The sequence below is a fragment of the Galleria mellonella genome, unplaced genomic scaffold, assembly GCF_026898425.1.
Source record: "Galleria mellonella isolate WM207_F2 unplaced genomic scaffold, CSIRO_AGI_GalMel_v1 utg158, whole genome shotgun sequence".
Classification (NCBI taxonomy): Eukaryota; Metazoa; Arthropoda; class Insecta; order Lepidoptera; family Pyralidae; genus Galleria; species Galleria mellonella.
Genome location: NW_026442003.1, coordinates 614,638 through 640,171, shown reverse-complemented (window position 1 = coordinate 640,171; position 25,534 = coordinate 614,638). Strand labels below are relative to the sequence as shown.

At 34.6% G+C, this 25,534-nt stretch overlaps 3 protein-coding genes across 3 annotated transcripts in view; 2 read left to right on the top strand and 1 right to left on the bottom strand.

Annotated features, from left to right (window-relative positions):
* The first annotated feature begins 323 nt into the window (after window positions 1–323).
* LOC113520917 (zinc finger protein Xfin-like) lies at window positions 324–9,122 on the top strand. The gene is made up of 2 exons (XM_026906341.3): window positions 324–841; window positions 3,281–9,122. The coding sequence occupies exons 1-2, from the start codon at window positions 631–633 to the stop codon at window positions 3,928–3,930; spliced, it is 861 nt and encodes a 286-aa protein (XP_026762142.1). The 5' UTR covers window positions 324–630; the 3' UTR covers window positions 3,931–9,122.
* Window positions 9,123–9,873: 751 nt separating this feature from the next.
* LOC113520889 (uncharacterized) lies at window positions 9,874–12,345 on the bottom strand. The gene is made up of 3 exons (XM_031911800.2): window positions 11,905–12,345; window positions 10,789–11,052; window positions 9,874–10,575 (listed from the first exon to the last, which is right to left on the bottom strand). Exons 1-3 carry the CDS (start codon window positions 12,343–12,345, stop codon window positions 10,045–10,047), a joined length of 1,236 nt encoding a protein of 411 aa, XP_031767660.1. The 3' UTR covers window positions 9,874–10,044.
* A 2,439-nt stretch (window positions 12,346–14,784) lies between these two features.
* Window positions 14,785–25,534, top strand: part of LOC113520918 (uncharacterized) — a 56,071-nt gene continuing 45,321 nt past the window's right edge. Inside the window, exon 1 of the mRNA XM_052892478.1 lies at window positions 14,785–15,051. The gene's annotated coding sequence lies outside the window, so the exon portion shown is untranslated. The remainder of the gene's footprint in view (window positions 15,052–25,534) is intronic.

Genomic DNA, 25,534 nt, shown 5'->3' with positions numbered 1-25,534 from the left:
TTACGTAGTTAGATCTATGATCTGAGAAAACTTCAATGTACGAAACATTTACACTAGAGTTGAATGTCAACCCCCATTACTAACAATCCCTTTCCTAGCAGAGCGAAGTTTTGTACATACAAAACAACCAAGTAATGTTTGCGACAGGTGCGAGCGATAAATTACTAGTCAGTAGGCGGCGCTTGTAAGAGATAGATGCAAAAAAGAAATAAACTATCATAATATAATATCGCGTATATAAAAAAAAACTCACTAAACATTCTCGCACCGCTCATCTGTTTACCATTTCACAGCGTCGCTAAGCGTTTTCGCATTGCTCAGCTATATCGTAACGTCTCTGGTGGAAACGCAGCCTAAAAAGAAATTTTCTTAGGACATAGACTAAGAATAATATTAAATAAACAAAAAAAACGTAAAAACATTTTGAAATGTCAACGTCAACCGTCACTGTCAATCAATGTCAAATTGAAAGATTCGTGTTTTTATTTGTTTTTCATTCTATCCATTTTGTTTTGCTTATTTTCATTTTACTTTTATTTTATTTTCCCTTGCATTTATTTTCATTAATTTGTATTAGTTTAAATTTATTTTATTTATCATATACAGAACTTAAATATTCCTCGTTATTAAATGGCGAAACAAAATGAAAGTAAACGTGGTAAAAAGAGGATTGAAAAGAATTTTTGTGAATATTGCAATAAAATCCTTTTGGGATCCTCGTATAAATTCAAAATTCATATGTATCAACACAGTACAGTTCGGCCTCTTTATCATTGTAAATTGTGTAATAAAGGTTTATCGAGGAAAGACGCGTTGAAACGCCATATGGACGCTCATACAGGTTAGTAATTTTTTTTTCAGTCGATGACAAAATTAAGGAAATTCTGAATTGGGTTAAATTCTTTTATTTTACTTTTTTTTTATTTATATGACGCGCATGACAGTAGTTTGCAATATGTAATATAAATTTATGAATTTAAAAAAATCACATTTAAGTACTTTAATGTATTGTTCAGGTAAACTTTCCACAATATGTGCATATAACATGATCCAATAATAAATACGAGTAACAGTAACAACCCTTCAGTTATAACAAAGAAAAATAAATTACATTGTTTTTTTAACAATAATTAGAGATAAAAAATAAAACAAAATAAAAGTTAAAATAAACAAAAAAAAATTTTTTATTACTTTATAACTCTATGAATTTTAAACTAATTTGGAAAATTCTTTTTTATCTGAAATCACATATTTACAGATTGGTTCGATGGCATTTTTAGTACTTGTAATAGTTTAGTTTTTATATAAAAATAAACTTCCCTAGTCGCCTTTTACGACACCTACTGGGCAGGAAGGAAATTGCAAAAAAGAAAAATATATCAAGAAATAATTCTGAAAATAACAATCAAATATAATGACAATTTGTGAAACTGCCAACTATAGAGCTTGGACATTACAAAATAGTTTAAAAAAAAAACTAATCTAGAATACAAAAAAATTCTATGAAAAGTACTACTCACCAGAGAGAGACTTTGTACAAAAGTCGTTTGCTTGGACACCTCTGTCGCATTCGTGTTTCTACTGTGAAGCAGTTGTGTTTGCTTGGCTGTGTTTCGGTTTGAAGAGTGGGATATGGCGTGAATTTACAGGGTACAGAGGAATAACACCTGAGTCCTCAGGAATGGCAACGCATGGGGGGTATCATGGGCGAAACAGTATACTCTGTTATGTCCATGGTACTGCTCATGTCTATAGGCGACGGTTACCACTTTCCATCAGGTGGACCGTCAGCCTGTTTGCCATTCTAACTTGTATAAAAAAAAATTTACAGGGTACAGAGGAATAACACCCGAGTCCTCAGGAATGGCAACGCATGGGGGGTATCATGTGCGAAACAGTATACTCTGTTATGTCCATGGTATGGTCTGTTCATGTCTATAAGTGACGGTTACCACTTTCCATCAGGTGGGCTGTCAGCTTGTTTGCCATTCTAATTTGTATAAAAAAAAAAACTTATGTAGGCCTTTTTAGAACTAAAAGCAATGCAATTAATGCAAAAGTGTCCTTTATAATAATAATAATAATCTTTATTTGCTTAAACACGGTTGCACTTGCTTTCCACAATGAGGACAATCATCGACGCCTTTTTTTTTTTTTTTTTGATGAGTGAAAATGGTATGGTAGCCCCGCCTGCGCTAACGGGATACGCTAGGAGCACCAGTGAAGAGTAATCGATGAGAATGAAAACAGGCCAGTTAGCCCATCATGATGAATTCATCAGGAATTAACCATGATAGTTTCCAGGGGGAACCGCGAGGAGGTCGACCTGGTTGGGTATATTGCTAGCAATGGGATTCTCAGTCTCCATTACTAACAATCCCTTTCCCCTCATCGACCCCTATTAAGTTATCTTCGCCGACGCTGGCCGCGTCGAGCACGCCCATTAGTGTTCCTTATAATCACACCACTTATCAGTCTTTGGGTTGAACTGTCCAGAAAATAGAATATTTGAAACAGCTGTAGCCATTTTTACAATAATTTTTTATTTGTTTATTTAGTCCCCACTAAAGAATACATGCAAGTGGGGATTACAAAGCAATCTGATTTGTTTACCTTTTACCCTCTTTATACTATATATAGTATATATATATATACTATAGTATATATTAATCAATACATAACAGTAACCATAGTGGTTAAGTGTTTTTTTTTTTTTATCAATAAGTTTTACTGCCAGTTAATTTTATGATTTTTACAGAACAATAAATTATTTGTTGGGAAACTAAATCTGCTTGTAAATACCTTTTTTTCTAAATTCTAACGTTTTCAAAGAAATATATATGTCTAAAAAACATTCTATGATGCCAATGAACTATGCAATTAAAAATGCCATTTTTATGCCAGTTCAAAGTATGCTTAAGATTATTTCTCAAACTACTGTAATATTATTATTTTATCGTTACCATATGAGCATATCGTCCGTAATCTGACCACTGCTGGACATAAGCGTCCCCCATAAAAAGGGTTTTGCCAAAAGATTTGTAATATTACCATATCATCATATTGTACCACATTTTTAGCAATAAATTTCTTTCATCCATTTATTCATAGTTACGCAGTTAGTCTATTGCTGACGTTTTAAAAACGACGATACTGCCGTTGCTTACGACACTAACGAAAAAGTAAGCCGTAGCCCATTCTATGCCGGGACCAGACAGCAAAATATTGTTATTTGCTTTAAATGATTTATTATCTAACGTTTAAATTTATAACATTACAGGGAACACAAGAAAATACATTTGCGACTACTGCGACCGCGATTTTGTGGACAAGAGGAATTTAATATCTCATCTATGGATACACGAAGACAATCAAAATTCTCAAAAATCCCCGAAAAAGAGACACACGTGCTTGGCTTGCGGCGTTTATTACTGCGAAGAGCGTCTCCTAAAGTTTCATATACGAAAGGAACATTTTAATCTAACTACACCAACGCCATCTAATATTCACGAGAAGAAATTGAACGACACATGGGTGGAGAGAGTGTCGGAATCGGAAACATACGTTCAAATGACCAAAGTGAACAATAATATCATCACTATCAAGAAATGCGACAGTTTGACTGCAAAGGAACTGTGCGACACGGAATTTAAAATAAAAGACAAAGGGGTCACGGAATATTATGATGCGTACGCGCATTTTCTTGCTTGTAAACGAGCCGATTCGCAATATACAAAAGCTATATGCGATTATTGCAACAAAGAGATGCTTAAGAAGAGTCTTTTAGCTCATATAAGGGAGAGACATTTAAATATTCGTAAATATAAATGTGAAACTTGTCAATTTAGTTTTAAAAGACATTATTTGTTTGTTGAACACGCTTGTGGAAAGTCTAGAAGAAGGAGGCCAAAGAGACAGGTAATTAGTTGAAAGAACACCCGCGGATTGGACATGGGTCACTGCATATTTGAAGACCCGTTGCCTTTGTCATTTGAGATACCTGGATTGTATTCTCTGGAGTCAGAGCAGTGGAGTGCGCTCGAGTTACTTAATTGGTGCGGAATAAATTGTAAAGTTACCCATGTCTACCGTGGATGGCATAGTGATGCAAAAAACATATTGATGTAGGATACATTTTCTAGATATTTACAAAATTGAGGCCTGCAAAATCAAAGACAGCTAGATCCACATCTGTGAAATGTTTGGGAAACTACAAAAAGTAATATTATGTCAAAAAAATGGAACAATATTGTATATTTTAAACCAGATTGGACAAAAATTATGGTATTGTTAATAGTATAAATTTTAAATAATAGAACTCCCTCTGTATTTGAATACAGAGTGAAAATGAAATCGATTTATTGGCGTTTAGCTGCCTTTTAGTTTTATAGGCCCCAATTGTTCTTAAACTTGTAAATGGGTAACTTGAAGTTGTAGATTTAAATACATAGAAGGTGTAAAAGAAAGGTGTAGTCCAAGATAACTGTATCATTAATAATAGTTAATTTTAAACTTGGGTCGTTTACACATATTTTAAATTCACTATCCTTACCAAAAACTGTTATAAATGTTTGCAAGTAACTAGTACCTTCATGCCTACTTCTTTATTGGCGACATTTCGACGTAAACATGACCATAATGTATTTAAAATATTAATAATAATATTTACAAATATTAAGTATTCTGATATAAGGAGTATGATAAAAAATGTTTTTAGAAAACCCATCGAAAAAGATTGTCAAGTTTGCCTCAATTTATTTCCCTTTAAAACAGAGGATCTCTTTGAAAACAGAAGATGGGTAACCTACATCGTTAAAATGTATCAACTTGTATATTTAATTAAGTTTTAAATCAATTACAATGTTTTGTTATTTCATATTATGTAAATATAGTACCTTAGTTTTTTTACATTGGACTTGCTTTACAAAAAATACTATTACTGTTTGACTCGACATTTGTTATTGCATGTTATATTTGAAATTTCAACAATCATGGTTTTAAAAAATATATTTATTTGCATGTAACAAGTCTTCCGTATTGAAAATTATTTTTAAATTAGTATGTAAGTTTATGGGGCCAAGAAAATGTCTCTAAAAATGTTATGAGAATTAATATGTAAGTTTTAAGCTAAAATTCTCTTTTTTTACACACAGAGAAGGATTAATGAGTAGCTATACTGGAATCCAGTTTGAATTGTCATTCTCAGGTGTTATGACTATTTTTTATTAATTTGTTTAAAAATTAGGTCTAATAAATGACTTCTAAGCATAATAGGCGTTATAAAAAGGGGACAATGTGAGTCGTGTCCATCCCACAATTATCTGATGTCTTCCCTGTGCCCACCCCATAATTATCTGGTTATGATTATGGGGTACATAGATTGGTAATGTAAAATAGAAAATATAATAACCTATATAAATAATAAATTTATTGCCATCTTTACAAACATAGACAAATTATAATGTACATAAATTAATTAATAAATATATTGTGCATTGTTCGTATGCCTGGCAATAGGTAAATGTTATAAAATGTTAAAGCGAGATAGACGATGAGACAATAATTTGCATAATATATTATCCAAATAAAGTCCCAAACGTCCCCGAGTCGTACTTAAACTTACAATAAATACGTGAATTTTTGCTATTTTTGCAACTTCCATTCCATACATATATATATTCTTTATTGCACTTGTAAGTTACATATAAAATAATCCATTTATAAATGTTGTGAGCAAGGGTGGACTTATCTCTGACAGAGATCTCTTCCAGTCAACCCAGTACAGTAAGAAAGCATTTCGTTAGCGGGCAGCTGAAGTGCTACAACTATTAATACATAAACAAATATACAGTTAAATAAAATATTAAAATATATAATAAAATATTACATAAATACATACACTATAAATATATACAATACCTACCTACTTATATAGTATATGTTAAAATAAATTAATATACTACTTACATTAGAAATTTCGTTTAATGATTTTAAGATTTGAGAGTTCAATTAGAAAAATATTGAGATCTGTCACGTGTACACATTTACAAAACGCACAAACTAGTTTTTTTTTTTAATGGATGATAATGGAATGGTAACCCCATCCGCGCTATCGGTATACACCGGCGCGGCACCAGTGAAGGATGATAGGTGAGGATGAAGCAGGTCAGTTAGCCCATCGTGACGAATCAACAAGAATTGTTCACGATAGTTTCCAGGGGGAACCACGGGGAGGTCCACTTAATAAGGCATATAGCTAGCAATAGGGCTGTCGAACTCCGTTGCTAACAATCCCTTTCCCCCCGCACAAACTAATGTAACCATTTTCTCGTTTTTGTGTTTGCATTGCCAATCTGTCCGTACATAGTATATTATACGATGTCAGTGCTGCCTACCCGAGAATGCAAGGGGGGCATAGCTAAAAAGCTACGTGCAAAAACATATATAAGGGTACACATTGTGCCTTCTCTGAGGGAACAGATCCCACTGAAAATAACCTTCATAACTCCAATGATGTTTAAATGTAAATAATGAAATTTAGAAATCGCCCTCGTCTTAATAAATTATTGATTATTAATTAAATAGATGTATTTAAAATTATTTTCTAATCTCAAAACTTGTATGTAACACAATGTAAACTGCCAATAGTAATTTAATTAAATATACTTTTAGTCATTTTGTTTGTGTACATCTTAGATTACATAGATAGAGGATCGAGTCTCAAAAACGAGTCAACTTTTTGTCAGCTAATTGTCAAATTAGCGGTTTTTTTTTTTTATGAATGTTCTATATACTTACTCACGCAATGTACCTTGACGTATCTATATTTAATTATTCAATAAATAAAATGAGTGTTTACGCATTAAAAAGATGCAGAATTTATAAGACAAAATAAATGTAGAAGTTATAAAGGAATCACTCATAACTATTTATCATGCAAAATTTTATGAAAAAGTTGAGCCGTTTTTCTCGAAGTATTTGTATGGAGACGCTCTATCTATATAATCTAAGTTTATATATTATAATTATAGTAACCTATTATAATTGCAAAATAGATTGTCTAAGGTCATGTCGTATGAAGAAGTGCAAGCCATCTTGTTACTCAACTCTGTGTTATTTTGCGAAAGTCTATAATCACTGGGAAGTTCATTAAAATTATTTTGTTTAATTTAAGATTGACTGCTATTAGCATTACCAGAAGTTCTATAATCTTCAAATATTAGTCATCAATCTCCGACCACTATTCGGTCCAAGCACGTTTTGTGACACGTGCTTCACCTCAATAAGGCGTTTTCCGTGAAATTAACACCCATAATCGCATGTTATGTTATGCCTAATGTTAACCGTTCGGCTCTCAGACTATGTTTTAGATGAACTAATGCCAACCACTCTTTGGAAGTAACTTCTAGCAGCAGTATTTCAGAACGGATACGACATTATAACCTTCAAGAAAAGAGCATATTCCTTTCTAAAAGGCCGGCACACCTGCGATGCCGTTGGTGCTGCGGGTGATTATGAGCGGCGATAGTCACTTACCATCAGGTGAACCGCGTGCTCGTTTGCCCTCTGTCTTATAAAAAAAAATTAACCAGTGGTATGGACTGCCATAAAGTAACACCTAATTCAGTTGAAATAATATATATTAACATAAATCATAGCAAGACACAATATATTGTCTATAGTATTCTTCGAGTGACCACAGACATATTTACTTATATAGACAAAAATGTCTGACCAATGAAATGAACAAAAATCAAGACTGAAATATTTAATGTGCCTTATTACAATTTATTAGACCCCTTATGGGACATAGATGGTTGATAGTGGTCGATTCTGAAGCTACATATCTCTAAACTTGTCTTTCAAATTAACCCTTTGCACTCCAGCCTACTAACTCATAGAGGATACCAATAACTCGAGCACTGTATTAATTACAAGTACATACCTGTGATGTAAAAGAAAAATGGAGTCGTTGCAATCTGTCCGACTCTAGAATAAGGGCATACGGGTATGCGATCCCGGCCTCCCGAGCCGCTGCAGTGTCCCCCCCCCCCTTTCCTTTCCCACACAAGTCCCTTATTCCCCTCATTCACCGGGAATTCAGAATTCATCCACATTCAGAGGGTTGACGTCAGGTAGGTGGCCGGTCGTAAAACTAAAAACCCAAATCTTTTTGTAATATGGATAAAATCATATTACGCCGACCCCAAATGATTGGGATAAGGGTAGGAGGATGATGATGGTGTCGTTGCAATAAAACAAAACATTTATTTCTTAGCTATTTTATAAAGGGCGCTGAGTCAGTAAAACAACCGTGTTGCCGTAGCCGCGACATTGGATTTAATGTTAGCATTTTAATGTCGCAAATACAGTGGCAATGGAGTGCAAAGGGTTAAAACTTCAATATGGTGTCACAGCGGAATGCCGTTTTAATTCAGGGCACTGTTGGGGGTACCCTATCGCTGTAGTGCGTCACAAGTTTGCACGAGAGCGTACGGATGATTATTACGCAATACGGCGCAAATGAATTGTTTCGATGTTGGGTAGGGTGCGTGTTAGCTCAAACAGTGTCCTGAAGACAATTGCTAATAAAATGGACTGTCCCATCCTAAAATATTGGGTGGGACAGGTTATCAATGCAAGAGCGTTATGACCGCTCATTTACTAACATAGGTTAAGTCAATTTATAACTAACAAAATGGGCCTTACGTAGTCTGATTAAATAAATATTATTATTATTAATACTGGCTGTTGACACTGAAGTTTTTAGAACACATATAATTAAAAAAAATATGAGCTTTTTTTTCACATAATTGGATTTTTTATATTACAAATAAATATGTTTTGCTATGCCATTCTGCTGTTAACATCAAAATGGTTATAGGAATTAATTTATGGTGGCCCATGAAACAATAATTTCGTGAAATTATCGAATTAAAATATTAGATTGAGAGATAGGTTTGGAAAAATTGCGCCTCAGAATCGATCCTAATGTAATTTTTTATACAATTTATTGAGGATTTTTTTTTATAATTCCCTCTGTATGTCAATATTATTTCAGACGATGTATACTTATTTAATATTAATATACGTCAAATATGTTAATAAATATTTTAAACACATGTTGATGTATTTATTTTAATAAGGGTAAATAAGAACATTAATAAAAACCAATAGAGAATAGAGGTAAAATGCTGGGTTACCTTATACGACATAATGATTTTTTGAGGAGCATACTAGAAGCAAAAATGGAGAGCAAAAGGGGAAGGAGAAGATCGAGAAATAATTACATACAGGGCCGGATCTACTTCAGAGCTTTTTGGGCTGCAGCCCAAAATCTTGTGAATACAAAGGGCCCCCAGCCCCTACTGAAAACAGTATGCGATATTTTTAATTAAAAAAAATATCTAAAATTATTATTATAATTATAAATCTAATCATAAGGTTGGCAACCCTAAGATCAACAACCCATATGTGTGTATCGAAATTTACCAGAGAGAGACTTTGTACAAAAGTCGATTGCTTGAGTACCTCTGTCCCATTCGTGTTTCTACCGTGAGGCAGTTGTGTTTGCATGGCTGTGTTTCGGTTTGAAGGGTGGGATATGGCGTGAATTTACTGGGTATAGAGGAATAACACCTGAGTCCTCAGGAGTGGCAACGCATGCGGGGTATCATGGGCGAAACAGTATTCTCTGTTATGTCCATGGTATTGCTCATGTCAAATGCATGGCAAACAAGCTGTCGGTCCACCTGATGGAAAGTGGTAACCGTCGCCTATATCTATAGGCGACATGAGCAATACCATGGACATAACAGAGTATACTGTTTCGCCCATGATACCCCCCATGCGTTGCCATTCCTGACGATTTGGGTGTTATTCCTCTGTACCCAGTAAATTCACGCCATATCCCACCCTTGAAACCGAAACACAGCCATGCAAACACTTTTGTACAAAGTCTCCCCTGCTAAAATAATAATAGATAATGCCAACGTTCGTTAAAAACATTTAGGATAGTATGTATGGTCTTTCTCCAGCTAAAAACTATTCTAAATAGTAATAATCTTCTGATTCACTACCATAATACTCGTCCATTTCTTTTTCTAATCTTTTACAATTTGAAATTGTAGTACTGGCCCTTGTTACTACATCAAATAAAATGTTACTATCAGAAAATTCATTTGTGCCAACATTTAAATCAAATTCTTTATTCAAATTTGTCGTTACTTTTATCTTATTAATTATTGAATGGAGACTAAATTGTCCCATTCTAGGTTTTGAATCGTCTTCAACATTTCCCGCCAATTTTTCTCGGCTTATATGATGCTGTAATGTACCAACAGAACTATTTACTGTAAATAAAAAATGATCATCTATTTTATTGGTCTTTGGTAGTTTATCTAATAAATGTTTTCGTAGTGATTTATAATTTTTAACGTTTTTCTTCGAGTTTGGATCCATATAACCACAATTTTCAATGCACACATAATTTTTTCTACCGCTTCTCATTATTCTTGAGTATATAATATGATTAGTGGAATTAATTATTTGAAACAGTATAAATTCGGGGAATATCTGAAATAAAACAAACAGGTTTTACTGAATAAATATCCTCTGCTTAAGATGTAATGCCGTAAAAATACTGTGGTCACAAAGTTTTTGGCCCGGCGGGCCGTGCCGGTACTATTGTAAATAATACCAAATAACTCGTCTACAATATCAGTATAGATACACTCCCGGGGCACCAGTTGGAGATTGTTGGTTTGTTTGATTTTTGTTTAAGCTTACCGCGTAAAACGTTGAAAATTCACAATCTTCCCGCCATTTGCACATAAACATGACAGTTGAGCGACGTTCGGAAACTTTATTATAAATTCTTCTAAGTTTATATTTAGTAACGATGGGATTGTCACAGGTGTTTAGATCCGAAAATGATATCAGTAACGGACATTTTGAAGTGATATTGTTTAATTGAAACCAGCTGATTGCACATAATTTATCTTTGTTAATTACTGACAAAAACTCGTAGGGACACGGAGGCTCTTCTATAACCTTCAAATTGTAAGTCCTTATTATTATTATTTACTAGCGACCCGCTCCGGCTTCGCATGGGTGCAATGCCACACCGCTATGTCCCTGCATTTTTAATCTGTAATATCTTCGGAAATATTCATTTAAATTACATGCTGTAAAGGGTCATATCGATCTATATTAAATGGACAATGTAATTAAGGTACTTAGTTGAATAAAAATTAATACTGTATTGTTTAAAATCACTTCGTAAATAAGCCATTTTTTTCCGTAAAATGTAAAGGATAAAAAATGGTTATCGTGGATTATCCTTAAGAGATAGACATTTTTTTTTTTATTTTTTAAGGTGTACAATACTCTAGTTCATTATTTTGATTTATCTCGTGGGGTTCAGTCAGCATTTGTAATGTAACAGGTTTTTAATATTAGTGTTGGAATGTGATGGAAAATGTTACTCGTTATATAAATAACATTATATATATATAACAGTAATCCTTGTTGATACGTTACAATGGGCTAACTGACTTGGTTTCATCCTCACTTATCATCACTTACTTTAGGCCCACCAGCGTATATTAACAGCGCAGGCAGAGTTACCATTCTATTATCATCCACTGATAATCTACAAAGCCACAAAATCAGCAATTAAAGAGTTATAATTTGATTGTAATGGGAATCTTATTAAACACTTCATTTACATTTATAGGAAAAATTTAAATCACTTAGCCTGTCAACTACTTAAACTAGAGTTCGGTTTTCTAGACCTAATAATTTAGATCTAGCACCTACATGTAAGTCAATTTCTTTTATATAATAATTATAAATGATTTTTTATAATTTATCTATTTTTATTAATTATATATTTTATCTTACCCAAAATATACCGTCATAACAATGTTTACAGGTTTCGTTTATTATACTTTGATATTTATAAAATATCACTGTGTTATCAGTGCCATTCGCAAATGTAACATCTCGCCACGTCCTCCAAAACATGTCTCTCTTGTAATCATATTTTACGCCTATCATTCTTATAACTTTTTCGAACTCCGTTTCCATTTTGTTAATTTTATCCCAATTCCTCAATTTCTTAGTTAACAGCAAATGTGTTGTTCCATCAAAATCTATCGTATTATTTAATAGAATTTTTATGGAATCATGAAATTGTTTTCTTGTTTCTTGTTGACTTCTATAGCTTGTGATAGAATATAAGTTATATTTTGGAATTTCTAAAATAGGTACTAAACTAGAATCAATTGGAGTACTTGTTGTTATTATAAGTGCTGTAATAAAGAAGGTAAGTAATGAAAACATTGTTTTGAACTGCTAACTACAACAGTAAACTACGATATTAATAACTGTGTGCCTTAAACTTGATGCATACATTCAAATGATTATTGGAATGTTTTGTAAACAATTTTGCGAATTGCATCGAAGTAAGTAAAAAATGAAGGCGTATTAGTATTAGGCTGGCTGGTGGGCGATCCGGACAGAATTGAACGGTGTCCAAACCCAGTGCGTAGAACTTTCAACTATGCCCACAAACATGTCTATAAGTACATAATATGCATTTTTAAAGAGCCAAGCCTACCTGGAATGTAGTTTGAAATATGTCAACATCCACAAAGACATTATTAAACTACTAGTCTTTATCTGCGACTTCATCTACATGTCCAGATATATTAATTGACTGGGATTAAAATGTCTTCTCCATTCCAAACAGTACATCGAATAAAAGTCTCTGACATAAGGAGGAGTTTGCTATTAATTGCCATGCTTGACAGATGCTTGTCATGTTAGGCTTTGATGTTGTTTAAAGAGGGACGCTGTTGCCCATCCCTCGACAATTCAGTTCCCTTAGTTACTTCTTACGACACCCACGCGAAAGGATGGGGTGACCCGTTCTATGCTGGAACCACACGGCAAAAACAATACATGTAATGTCAAATTTCGAGACGATTAATCGTGCCCCAAGAGTTAATAGGTAACAACAACCAAACTCACTTTCACACTTACAAATATACAGTACATATTTTAGTAACCTATACTCGATACTGTAACAGAACATCTAGAATATAATAAAATAACGACTAATAAATTTTCAGAATAACAATGTTCTTTGGTTACCCAAAAGAACATTTTAAATTAAACAATTTGAGCGTTTTAAAAAAGACGGCATAGTCGTGAACTAACATACAAACGAACAAAGAGCATATTAAGAACTAAAGAAGTTACATTCCTTGGCTACCGAATATCAGCTTCTAAAATTCACCAGCCCACTGAGCGAATAGAAGCGCTTAAATATTTCCCGCTTCCTAAATCTGCTCAAGGATTTCGCCGATTCTTCGGTATGTTAAACTTTTATAGAAAGTTTATGCCGAAGGCTGCGAAATATCAAGCACCTTTAAACCGACGTACTTGACGATAATCAGCTCAAAGGTTCCAAACCTGTACCGTGGACTTTTGAATTCGAGGAAGCCTTTAATGAGTGCAAAGCCAGCCTCACTAAGGTTATTTTACTTGCTCATCCTCAGCAAGTTCAATTCCTTGGTATTTTTACTGATGCATCTAGTTCACACATGTGGTGTTCTTCACTAAAAAGTAGGTGACATTTAGCAACCATTAGATTTCTTCAGTAAAAAGCTGAATCCTAAACAGTCATGGCTAACCATTTATAGCTAGCTCTTAGTGGTATATGAGGCAGTGCAACATTTCCGATATGTATTAAATGCACAATACGTCACCAAATATAAGATCATAAGTCTCTAATATATGCTCTTTCTCAGCGTCAAGAGAAATTACTACCCATTCAACTCAATCTTTTATTTCTCAATTCACGACTGATCTAATAAATCTTAAAGGCTCAGATTATATAGTCCCGAGTCGAAGCTATACACGTAGCTTACGATTTTGCTGAGCTAGCCAAATCTCATTATTCAACACCCGGTATATTTGTTTTCAAAGATTTGCCCGACGCTACTCATGCCTTATTAAGAGATGATAGCGTCAGATGATCTCTAAAACCACAATATTCCGGACCGTATCACATTTTGGCCCAAACAACAAAAGTGCAACTCTCTGCATTAATAGTAAGAATGTCACTATGAGTCTTGACCGTGTGAAGTCTGTTCATTTAGAACTGGGCATTACTGATCACAACGCCCCTTTACGTGGCCTAAACCTTCACATCTCATTTTTTTATATCCCGCTCCTATATTTTCTTCACCGGCCTTGCAAGCTAGTGGGCCGGTCACTAAATCGGAAAGACAGGTTTGTTTTAGGGACAGACTTGACCTGTGAGCCTTACTTTCTTTGCTTGGGAGTAGTGTAGCACATTACTGGCCATCATAATACGCTTTTTATATTTTTCTCAAAGATTTCTTGTTCTTAAATTTTTTACTGATTTTCTGTTGTCTTTTGTTTTATATTTCTGTCACGAATAGTCTTTATCATTTTCCTTTCTATGAAGACGAAATAAAAGAGAACTTTATAATCAAGTATTTTAATTATTCACTCGTTTCTCCTAAAGTTATTACATTTTTTCCTCTTTTACATTGCCAATTTAAATAGATTCTTCATAATTTAACTAACAAACAGTATTGAGTGCGACATAAAGCCATTGCGAGCAAGAATCACGTTATTGTGATTTGTCACCAGTGATATCTAATTGAATAAAAATAACCTGGCAATAAATGATTATGAATTAAATGTGGCAACTATCTATGTCATTATTTTTTTGTAATGTCAGTTTTTTTATCATTCATTCACACACAAACACATAATTAGTTCATTCAAGTCAGTCAATTGAATTTTGTTACAGTCGTCGACGAATTATGGCGAGTAATATCGTATTTTTCTACAAAGAAAGATACTTTTTAGTAAAATTGTAAATATTTAAACTCAAAGACATTATGTGACATAAACCAGTGGTTTGAAGTGCTTGTGATTTATTACTTTGTGCGTTTTTGAAGTGTTATTTTTTTCGTGAATTGCTAAATTCCGTGCTCAACACATATCTCTGTAAGTCATAAAATAATTTGATATCTCGCTTGTTAAATAAATTTGTTTAATTTGTACTTATTTCCGTAAATGATCAAGATCAGACAACCACGTAGGTATCAACAGGAAATTGTGACGTTCTGTTCTTTGTCTTATTCATAAACAACGTTTGCCTTTGCCCGGCCCAAGAGTAGTAAAATTTAAAAAATATGATTATAAAATTAACTCTAGTTAACCACCAAATTAATATTTTTTTTTTATTTTATAATTTACCATTCGTCTTATAATTTAGTTTTACTACTGTAAATATATATTTAGTACTATTAAATTTTACTGTAAAAAAATAGGTATTAAAAAGCCTACACCAAATGATGCAAAAACAACTAAAAGAAAAGTCAGAGAGTAGAAAAACTATTTCTACTCTCTGACTTTTTATCATAAAACACAAATTAAATCATATTTGTTATATAAAATATTCTCATTTTTATATCCATGTTAAGGAAATATGAATAAAAGCATATTTTGTATTTTTTAATATCTAAGTATCAACTGCATATTATAGATTTTGTAATTAGGTATTTATATATTTTCATTTAACAATTAATTTTTTTCTAAAGTTCGAATGCGGAATGCTATATAGCATTAAGTGTAACTTTTTTTTTCACATTTGTTGAACAATAAAAAATAAATAAATAATATTAATGATTAGATTTATCAATTTATAATAAATAAAATTAGAAATCTTGGGGAGTGAGGGGCTTCATATTGTTAATCATAGTGGTAATGGAAATTAATGGCCCCATTGCTAGGTGTGTATCTTGTCAGGGCAACCTCGATGTGGTCCTGGCTGGAAACCATAATTTTTTTTAAGTCTTAAGGATGTTTACCTTCTTTAGGTATATCAGCAATATCATACCAAGAACTAGATTTATTAATTACTTATTAATTTGTTACAAAAAGTGAACTAACCAAAGAAACATCATTTTGGTAAATTTTGGGGCACCATTTCTGTAAACATGTGCTTATAGTATACAATGGTGAGACATCATTGTAAGTAAAAAACCAAGAATGAAGTCAATTCATTTAGCCCATCATCATCATTCATCAATTCACTAAAAACCGCATGGTGAATTTACTAAAAATTAACCATGTGGTGGATTTGCTGTAAATGAAATCTCTAGAAATTAAGCAAATAGCAAATTGACTAAAAATTTACTAGGTTGTGAATTCATTAGAATTTAAACACAATGAATTCACTAGAAATTAACCATATAGCAAACTTATTAAAAATTAGCCATGTAATGAATTAACTAGAATTTAAACACAATGAATTCACTAGAAATTAACCATATAGCAAGCTCATTAAAAATTAGCCATGTAATGAATTAACTAGAATTTAAACACAACGAATTCACTAGAAATTAACCATATAGCAAACTCATTAAAAATTAGCCATGTAATGAATTAACTAGAATTTAAACACAATGAATTCACTAGAAATTAACCATATAGCAAACTCATTAAAAATTAGCCATGTAATGAATTAACTAGAATTTAAACACAATGAATTCACTAGGAATTAACCATATAGCAAACTCATTAAAAATTTGCCATGTAATGAATTAACTAGAATTTAAACACAATGAATTTGCTAGAAATTAACCATATAGCAAATTTACTAAAAATTAACCAGGTGGCGAATTCACTAAAATTTAACTACATGATGAATTCACTAGTAATTAACCATTTGGCATGATTGTTTCCAGGTGTGGAAATTCACCTGACCAAATTGACAAAACCCACCTGATCTACTATCAATATACCCTATTGATAGTATTAACATTTCCATTATTAACAAATTTTACTTCTCTAGCATAGATGGCTATCTATGACCCCTATTTTTTGCTTTTTCTTTTTGTATTTTGTGTATATATATATATATATAAACCTTGTCAGATCCACCTTAACACAGTCCTGGTAACTATCATACTGAATTCCAGGTGTATTCATCACGATAAGCTAACTAACCTGTCTCATCATCTCTTACTGGTGCCCGACCAGCATATATCGGCGCAAGGTGTCCGACCAGCATATATCGGCGCAAGCGGGGTAACCATTCCACTATCACCCATAAAAAAACTGTTCCATTATCTATTAAAAAAAACCTTCACGCTGCACTATCACACCTGGATACCATTATGGTTAATTCCTAAAACATTCATCACAATGGGCCAACTGACCTGCTTTCATCCTCGCCTCACTGGTGCCTCGACAGCATTTACTGATAATGTAGGCGAGGTTATCATTCCATTTAAATTAATTAAAAAAAAAATCTTAAGTAGGTACATACACGTGTCATATTCGTCTTATCTCGTATTTACATAGAATAATCTACAGTGTAACAAATACATTGGTTAAAGAATTAAACCATTCTATGTATTGTATCTCTTTCCCCACTTTTTTTTTTATTTAATTTAACCCCCACCTGCTTTATTGGTATATTGGCTGGTGGGCACCAGTGAGGGATGATAGGTGAGGATGAAATTAGGTTAGTTGACCTATCAAGGTTTTGTTTTTGATGGGTGAAAATGGTATGGTAACTCCGCCTGCTCTAACGGGATACGCTAGCGGAGCACCAATGAAGGGTGATCGATGAGAATGAAAACAGGCCAGTTAGCACATCATGATGAATTCAACAGGAATTAACCATGATAGTTTCCAGGGGGAACCGCGAGGAGGTCGACCTGGTTGGGTATATTGCTAGCAATGGGATTCTCAGTCTCCATTACTAACAATCCCTTTCCCCCCGACCTATCACGGTTAATTCAACAAGATTTTTTCCATCTTATACAAAAATAACAAATGAGATGAAAGCGTTAGAGGGCTGGATTTTAGTATTGATGATTCGATTGATTGAAGGCCCCATTGCTAACAAACCTTTTAGCGCTTCTCGTATTCCTCTAGAAACCATAATGTTTAATTCTTGCTGAATTCGTGACGATGGGCCAACTGACCTGCTTTCATCCTCACTGGTCCTAAATCTCTCACTGGTAGCCCGCCAGCGTATATCGCTAGCGCAGACGAGGTTACCATTCCGTTTTCACGCTTTAAAAACTTAAGCTCTAATCACGTTACCATTCCATGTTCATCTCTTAAGAAATCTATAAACACAATTTTGCTTAAAATGCACTGTAAGCGTGACTAGAACTATTTCTACCGTTAGTAATAATGGCGGCCAATCTTCGAGTGTTGGCAGTCACATACGTCCTGTGTAATTGTAGCGGAATTAAACAAAATAGTTCTAATCAAATAATTAGAAATATTTCCTTTTTTTTATACAACTTAGAATGGCAAACAAGCTGACGGCCCACCTGATGGAAAGTGGTAACCGTCGCCTTTCAAACCGAAACACAGCCATGCAAACACAACTTGCAATCAAGCAATCGACTTTTGTACAAAGTCTCCCTCTGGTAAAATAACTAAAATGTCCTAATTTTAGATTACAGATTTTAATACATTTTCTACTATAATTAAGTTTATTTCAATAGAATATAATGAAAAGGTGACCAAGTTTTGTTTCAATCATCACGGAACACTTTAAATGAATTTTGTAACAAATCAAAATATTCTATTTGGAGGGGACGGACGAAATGAAATTAAATTTATTTGCCAGAAATATTGTTGATAAGAAGTTGCTTTTGTCAAGTTTAGAAGAAGTTCGTAAGAAGAATTACGGGGGGGGGGGGAGGGATTGTTAGTAATGGAGACTGAGAATCCCATTGTTAGCAATATACCCAACCAGGTCGACCTCCTGGCGGTTCTCTCTGGAAACTATCATGGTTAATTCCTGATGAATTATTCATGTTGAGCTAACTGGCCTGTTTTCATTCTCATCTATCACCCTTCACTGGTACCTCGCCAGTGTATCCCGTTAGCGCAGGCGGAGTTACCATACCATTTTCACCCATAAAAAAGAAAGAAGAATTACGAACGAGATTTGTCGAGCACGAATGAGTGGAGATGTCGGTAGGGGCCGCCCTAGACGGACGTATGTCGACCAAATAGGCAACGCGCTGAAGAAGGGACAAATTAAAAGTACCCGTAACCAGCGAGCGGGTATGAAAAGATTGATGTAGAGGAAGCGAAAGAAGTCTTTTTTTTGGTAATTGTTGGTCGCGTAAATGGCAGAGCGATCCATCCTCGATATAGGATAGGGGCGATGGGTCAGCTCGAAATATGGGAGATAAAATCAAGAATGAATGTATAGAGACCATTGTAAAGAGGTCTTTTTGATTCTAAGCATTTGATGTTCCATTATTTGCCTGCCCCAATACGGGGCAGGCGTGAAGGATACGTATGTATGTATATGTGTCAAAATATACAAACGATTAATCAGTTTTCATGCGCAGAGACAGGTTATTTACATGTATGCTTTTTTAATGGGCCAGGCTCCATTTTTTTTTCATGGATGATAATGGAATGGTAACCCCGTCTACGCTATCGGTATATACTGACGGGGCACCAGTGAGTGATGATTGGAGAAGGTGAAACGGCAGGTCAGTTAGCCCCTCGTGATGAATTCAACGATAAATTAGGCACGATGGTTTCCAGGGGGCACCGCGTGGAAGTCAACCTGGTAAGATATAATGATAGCAATGGGGACTAACTTCCCCATTACTAACAATCTCTTCCTCCCGGCCAGGCTCCGTTACCCGTCACAGATAATACTATTAAATATTCTTTAATAAGCTAATACATCTCACATAAATAAAAACGATAGGTAGGTAGGTCCAAGCGACCTGATTTCATAAAAAATCACAATATGGCGTTAAACTTTTGGCCACCATCCATATTTTCTCTTGAAGATTACGTCTCCTCAAAGTATGTTGGGTCGATGAACTCATGTCTTTTTTTTTTATTGCATGATAATGGAATGGTATCCCCGCCTGCGCTATCGGTATACACTGGCGATGCACCAGTGAAGGATGATAGGTGAGAATGAAGTAGGTCAGTTAGCCTACCGTGACGGATCTAACAATAAATCAATCACGATGGTTTCCAGGGGGAACCACGAGGAGGTTGACCTGTCAGGGTATATTGCTAGAAATGGGCTACTAATCCTCATTACTAACAATCCCTTCTCCTTACGAACTCATGTCAGCATTTAAGCGCATTTATAATTCGGTTCCCGTGGGTGTCGTAAAAAGCGACTAAAAGAACTTAAGGATCGAGGGATGGGCAGCAGTGTCCTTGTCAAAATATCACCAAAGCCTAACTGCGGGTTGGCAATTATTATTAACAAATAAAATAATAATTGCCAACCCGCCTGTCAAGAGTGGCTACTATTGGCAAAATCCTCTAATTTATGGGAAAAGCCTATGTTCAATGGTGGACAGACAATGGCCGATAGGATAGTGATAATTTATCCTAGCACAGGTTGGCTAGGATAAATTATCACTATTATTAGGTTAGTCTCTTTTATACTACAATGCGATTACATAAATTTTTGACGTCTCCCCTGATGACATGACGAAAGAACGAGATCACCACTTTTCGCCTCTGAACAAAATGTTGACAGTGCCCGTTGATTTCGCCAATGACTAGAAGTCATCGAGGATTCTCGATGTTCACTTCAAACATAAATTTGTTATGATCCTTTGACAATCCTAAGGCGCTATTTTAAATCTCGGTCCCCTTTTGATTCTTTCACCAGAGGGATGATCTTTTACCAGAGGGAGACTTTGTACAAAAGTCGATTGCTTGGGTGCCTTTGTCCTATTCGTGTTTCTACCGTGAAGCAGTTGTGTTTGCATGGCTGTGTTTCGGTTTGACGGGTGGGATATGGCGTGAATTTACAGGGTACAGAGGAATAACACCCGAGTTCTCAGGAATGGCAACGCATGGGGGAGTATCATGGGCGAAACAGTATACTCTGTCATGTCCATGGTACTGCTCATGTGTATAGGCGACGGTTACCACTTACCATCAGGTGGGCCGTCAGCTTGTTTGCCATTCTAAGTTGTATAAAAAAAATGCAAAGGATTATTGGTCTAGTGATCATAATAATGATAAACACACATCAATGCTGATAATTACGTATTGTTAGTTTGAATTTGTACTTGTCGTCTTTTCACGTCTGTCACCTTATATGAATGGACATTATCAACCATATTGAATTTTGCAATAATTGAAAAATTGAAGACCTATTACATTTATTTATTTATTTACACTTTATTGAACCATTTATAAAATAGTAAATACATTTAACTGTAATAAGAAATGATACAAAAGGCGGCCTTATCGCTAAGCAATCTCTTCCAGACAACCTTTCGGTAGAGAACATTGAGAAAAGAAAGGAAAACAAAGGGTAGGTGGCGCACTATTATATATAAACAAATATATACAAAGATATATACATATATATGCATATACATATATATACATAAACAAATACATACATAAACTTAAAAGTCACATACAACGGGAGAGAGTGACACTGGAAGGTGAAGATAGAACATGGGGAAAAAACATTACAAAAAACAGACCTATTACATTCAAATGTGTTTTTTTTTTTATGGATTATAATAGAATGGTAACTCCGCCTGCACTAATGGTTTGTCGGGGCCCAGTGAGAGATGATAGGTGGGGATGAAAGCAGATTGCCCATTGTGATAAATATGGTCAGATTTTTTTTTTTTTAAATAAATGTCATACAATTAAACCAATGGCCGGTTAGAATAGCCTGTGTCATTATGAGAATCTGGGCGACGGATATGGGGGCACATCTTTTTTTTCTTTGGGCCTAATGGCTTAACCAATCACTGTGACATTTTGTATACAAATATTATATGGAAACTAACCTAATCTATCTTTCTGATCATAAGTACAAATACCAGGCACTAATCTTGTCTCTAAATAATAATATAATAACAACAATATTATGTTTGTTACTGTAAAAACTCGAATTACGGTATATCTTAAATTCCCTATATTTATATCAAGGACGTAATGTTCCGGCATAATGAATTCCCATACTAAACTAACTACTGAACTGTTTATATAAATATATTGTATTTAAAAACAAACAGATTTTCGTGCCTCAAGTTGAACTGTTTATAATTACTCCTCTCCATCCAAAGGTTGCCTGCAAGAGATCGCTCTTAGCGATAAGGCCGCCCATTGTTTTCTCGCTGTGATCATTTCTTGTAATTGTTTGTATTTATAATAAGTTTACTATTGTAATCTTTTGGAGGGAACAATAAAGAGTGTCTATCTATCTATCTATCTTTTCTTAAGAACTCTGTATCCTATAAATTAAGATTACTTATTTATTTATATATTTATTTATTACATATATGTGTTCATAGCGGACTTAATGCTAAAAGCATTCTCTCCCAGTCAACCATAGGAAAGTGTCAGAATACTCGAATGCGGTACTACTAATTATTGATATACATACATACTAAAATTACATATATAAATGAATAAATATATATGAATAACAAATATACTTACACATATATGACATATACTATATTATACACGAAATTGAGAATAATATAAAGAACTCACTGCTCGGATAAAGTAAAAAAGTGAGCGTGAACGTTTTTTTTTTTTGAAAGACGATTTAGTCGGTAGTTTCTTAATGGCAATAAAGTGTTACAAATAAAATACTGTATGGAATAGAGAAGATTTTTTTTTTCCAGTCAATAAACACGCAGACGAAGTGTCGAATAAAAGATAGTAAATAATAACCAAACTCCAGATGTAGCTGGCTGGTTGCCAGAACCAAACAGTTATGTTTGACGAAGATATGCATCGAAGTTAACTTGTTCGTTATAAGAATTTTTTTTAATAAATATTTTGATCTACCTCTATTGACCTAATTACTTATAGGTTGGGGGGGAGGGAAGGGATTGTTAACATAGGAGTTTGACAGCCCCATTTCTAGCAATATACCCTATCAGGTTGGTCATGGCTGGAAAGAAGCCATATAGTATATTTAAAAAAAGAAAAAGAATTATTTGAATTTTTGCATACCACTCTTGTATCTCTTCGTGTAATGTTTTATAACTTTAATTTTGTTATGTAAATAAATATAAAAAACACTAGTGGATCTATAAAAGTGGTATCATTTTGGAGTACGTCGTCTACATGTGGTTCCCCCTGGAAACTATCGTGAACAATTCTTGTTGAATTCGTCACGATGGGCTAACTGACCTGCTTCATCCTCACCTATCATCTTTCACTGGTGCCCCGCCGGTGTATACCAATTGCGCGGGTAGGGTTACCATTTTATTATCAGCCCCTAAAAAAAAATACTTTTAGTTGGGGTGGGAGGTAATGCGAAGGTTAGTCCCCATTGGTATTTTTTTTATGGGTGATAATGGAATGGTAACCCCGCCTGCGCTATCAGTATACATTGGCCGATCACTAATGAGTGATGATTAATGACAATGAAGCAGGTCAGTTAGCCCATCGTGACGAATTCAACAAGAATTAGCCACGATGGTTTCCAGGGGGAACCGAGAGGACGTCGACCTGGTTGGGTATATTGCTAGCAATGGGATTTTTAGTCTTCATTACTAACAATTCCTTCCCCCCCCCCCCCCCCCCTAACCCATCTCTAGTTACCATTCCATTATCCATTTTAAGAATGCATATATAAAGTATATATTAGACTATGTATCGCTTGACCTGTACAGATATCTAGCTCAAGCACATGTCGCGTGGAAACCTGTTTCTGGAAAGGACATGTGTTATTGACATTCTCTAGAGATCCGCAGGCGTTATTTCAATGTGAGAAACCCTTGAAATTATCCCTATATGATATGCGCAGAGTAAATCGTAACAATCGTGACAAAGTAACTCTTTTTATTAATCTATCCACTATATACACTAATATTATAAAGAGGAAAGATTTGTATTTTTGTGTGTATGTATGTTTGTAATGAATAAACTCAAAAACTACTTTGCCGACTTCAAAAATTCTTTCACCATTAGAAAGCTACATTCACCCTGAGTAACGTAGGCTATATTTATTGCTAGAAAAGATTAGGGATCCTTACTAAATCTTTAGTAACATAACTCAAGGTGTAAAAAATGCTATAAAATATCTTTGGTCGCGTGCGCTGCGTAAACTATTGGTGATAGAACAAAAGTATGTTCTACAATATTGAAGAAAATATCAATAACTATAAAAAACTTTGCGACACTATATGTCCAACTATTATCGTTATGTCACAATAACTACTTTTTAATATGTTGTAAAAATGTCCACCCGTGCGAAGACGGGGTGGGCCGCTAGTTTCAAATAAAGTAGGAGACTCTCATTTCGATTGTATAGGGGGCAAGGGGTTGTTAGTAATAGGGTATAATTTCCCCATTACTAGCAATACAGCCTATCAGGTCGACCTCCACGCGGTTCCGCCTGGAAACTATCGTGTTTAATTCTAGTTGAATTCGTCACGATGGATCACTCACTGGTGCCCCGCCAACGTTTACCGATAGCCCAGGCGGGGTTACCATTCCATTATCGCCCATAAAAAAATCAATTGTATAATAAATACATGATAAATAAACATTAAAACCTAATTTTTTTGTTTCATCATCACCTTTTCAGCCATTATCCGTCCACTGCTGGACATTTCCCATAGACTCTAGGTCTCCACCATAGACTGCCATCCATACATAGGAACGATCCTGAGCCACCTGCATCCACTGACTCTGCAGTGCATTTGAGATTGTCACTCCATCTAGTGGAGAGGGGGGGATAAATTTTTCAAATTGATTTACAACTGACGGAGTTATGATGTAACATAACAGTATGTAATGTAACAGAGTACAGAGGAATAACACCTGAGTCCTCAAGAATGACAACGCATGGGGGGTATCATTGGCGAAACAGTATACTCTGTTATGTCCATGGTACTGCTCATGTCTATAGGCGACGGTTACCACTTTCCATCAGGTGGGCCGTCAGCTTGTCTGTCATTCTAAGTTTTATAAAAAAAAAGTAACAAACAAAAGAAAAAACACAGCCGAATTGAGAAACTTCTTTTTGAAGACGGTTAAAAAACAAAACTCGGCGATGTAAAAAAAATACGGAACCAACTTGTATTATTGGTCGCTCTTGGCTAGTTTTTTGCTAGTTTGCACTGTTTGTCGTCACCGTTCGCACGTAGGTGTTAAATGGGCTCTTATTACTTGGTAATAGGGGTCAAGTTCTAATGGAGAATTATTATGTGCTAATAAACGCTTGTGGACTCCGTAAATAGGTGCCTACTTAGTAATATGTCGTAATGTAAATACTTCGTACCTTGTCACATTAATTATATATTAGTGTACTAGTTGAAAAACGCTTGGAATGGACTCGTGTGTAACTGTGATAAGGTTCTATCTAGTGTTACGATATTTGCATGCATTTTAGCACTGGAGTGGGTTTTTAGGATATGTCGTGTTGCCATGTGCTTAGGGTTGCCATTTATCTGGATTTTTAACCGAC

Coding starts and splice junctions, on each gene's coding strand:
- LOC113520917 (XM_026906341.3), top strand. CDS start 631: ATGGCGAAACAAAATGAAAGTAAACGTGGTAAAAAGAGGATTGAAAAG. Junction 842..3,280: donor CCATATGGACGCTCATACAG/GTTAGTAATTTT, acceptor ATAACATTACAG/GGAACACAAGAAAATACATT.
- LOC113520889 (XM_031911800.2), bottom strand. CDS start 12,345: ATGTTTTCATTACTTACCTTCTTTATTACAGCACTTATAATAACAACA. Junction 11,053..11,904: donor GTTATGACGGTATATTTTGG/GTAAGATAAAAT, acceptor TACAATTTGAAG/GTTATAGAAGAGCCTCCGTG. Junction 10,576..10,788: donor AATTTTCAACGTTTTACGCG/GTAAGCTTAAAC, acceptor GTTTTATTTCAG/ATATTCCCCGAATTTATACT.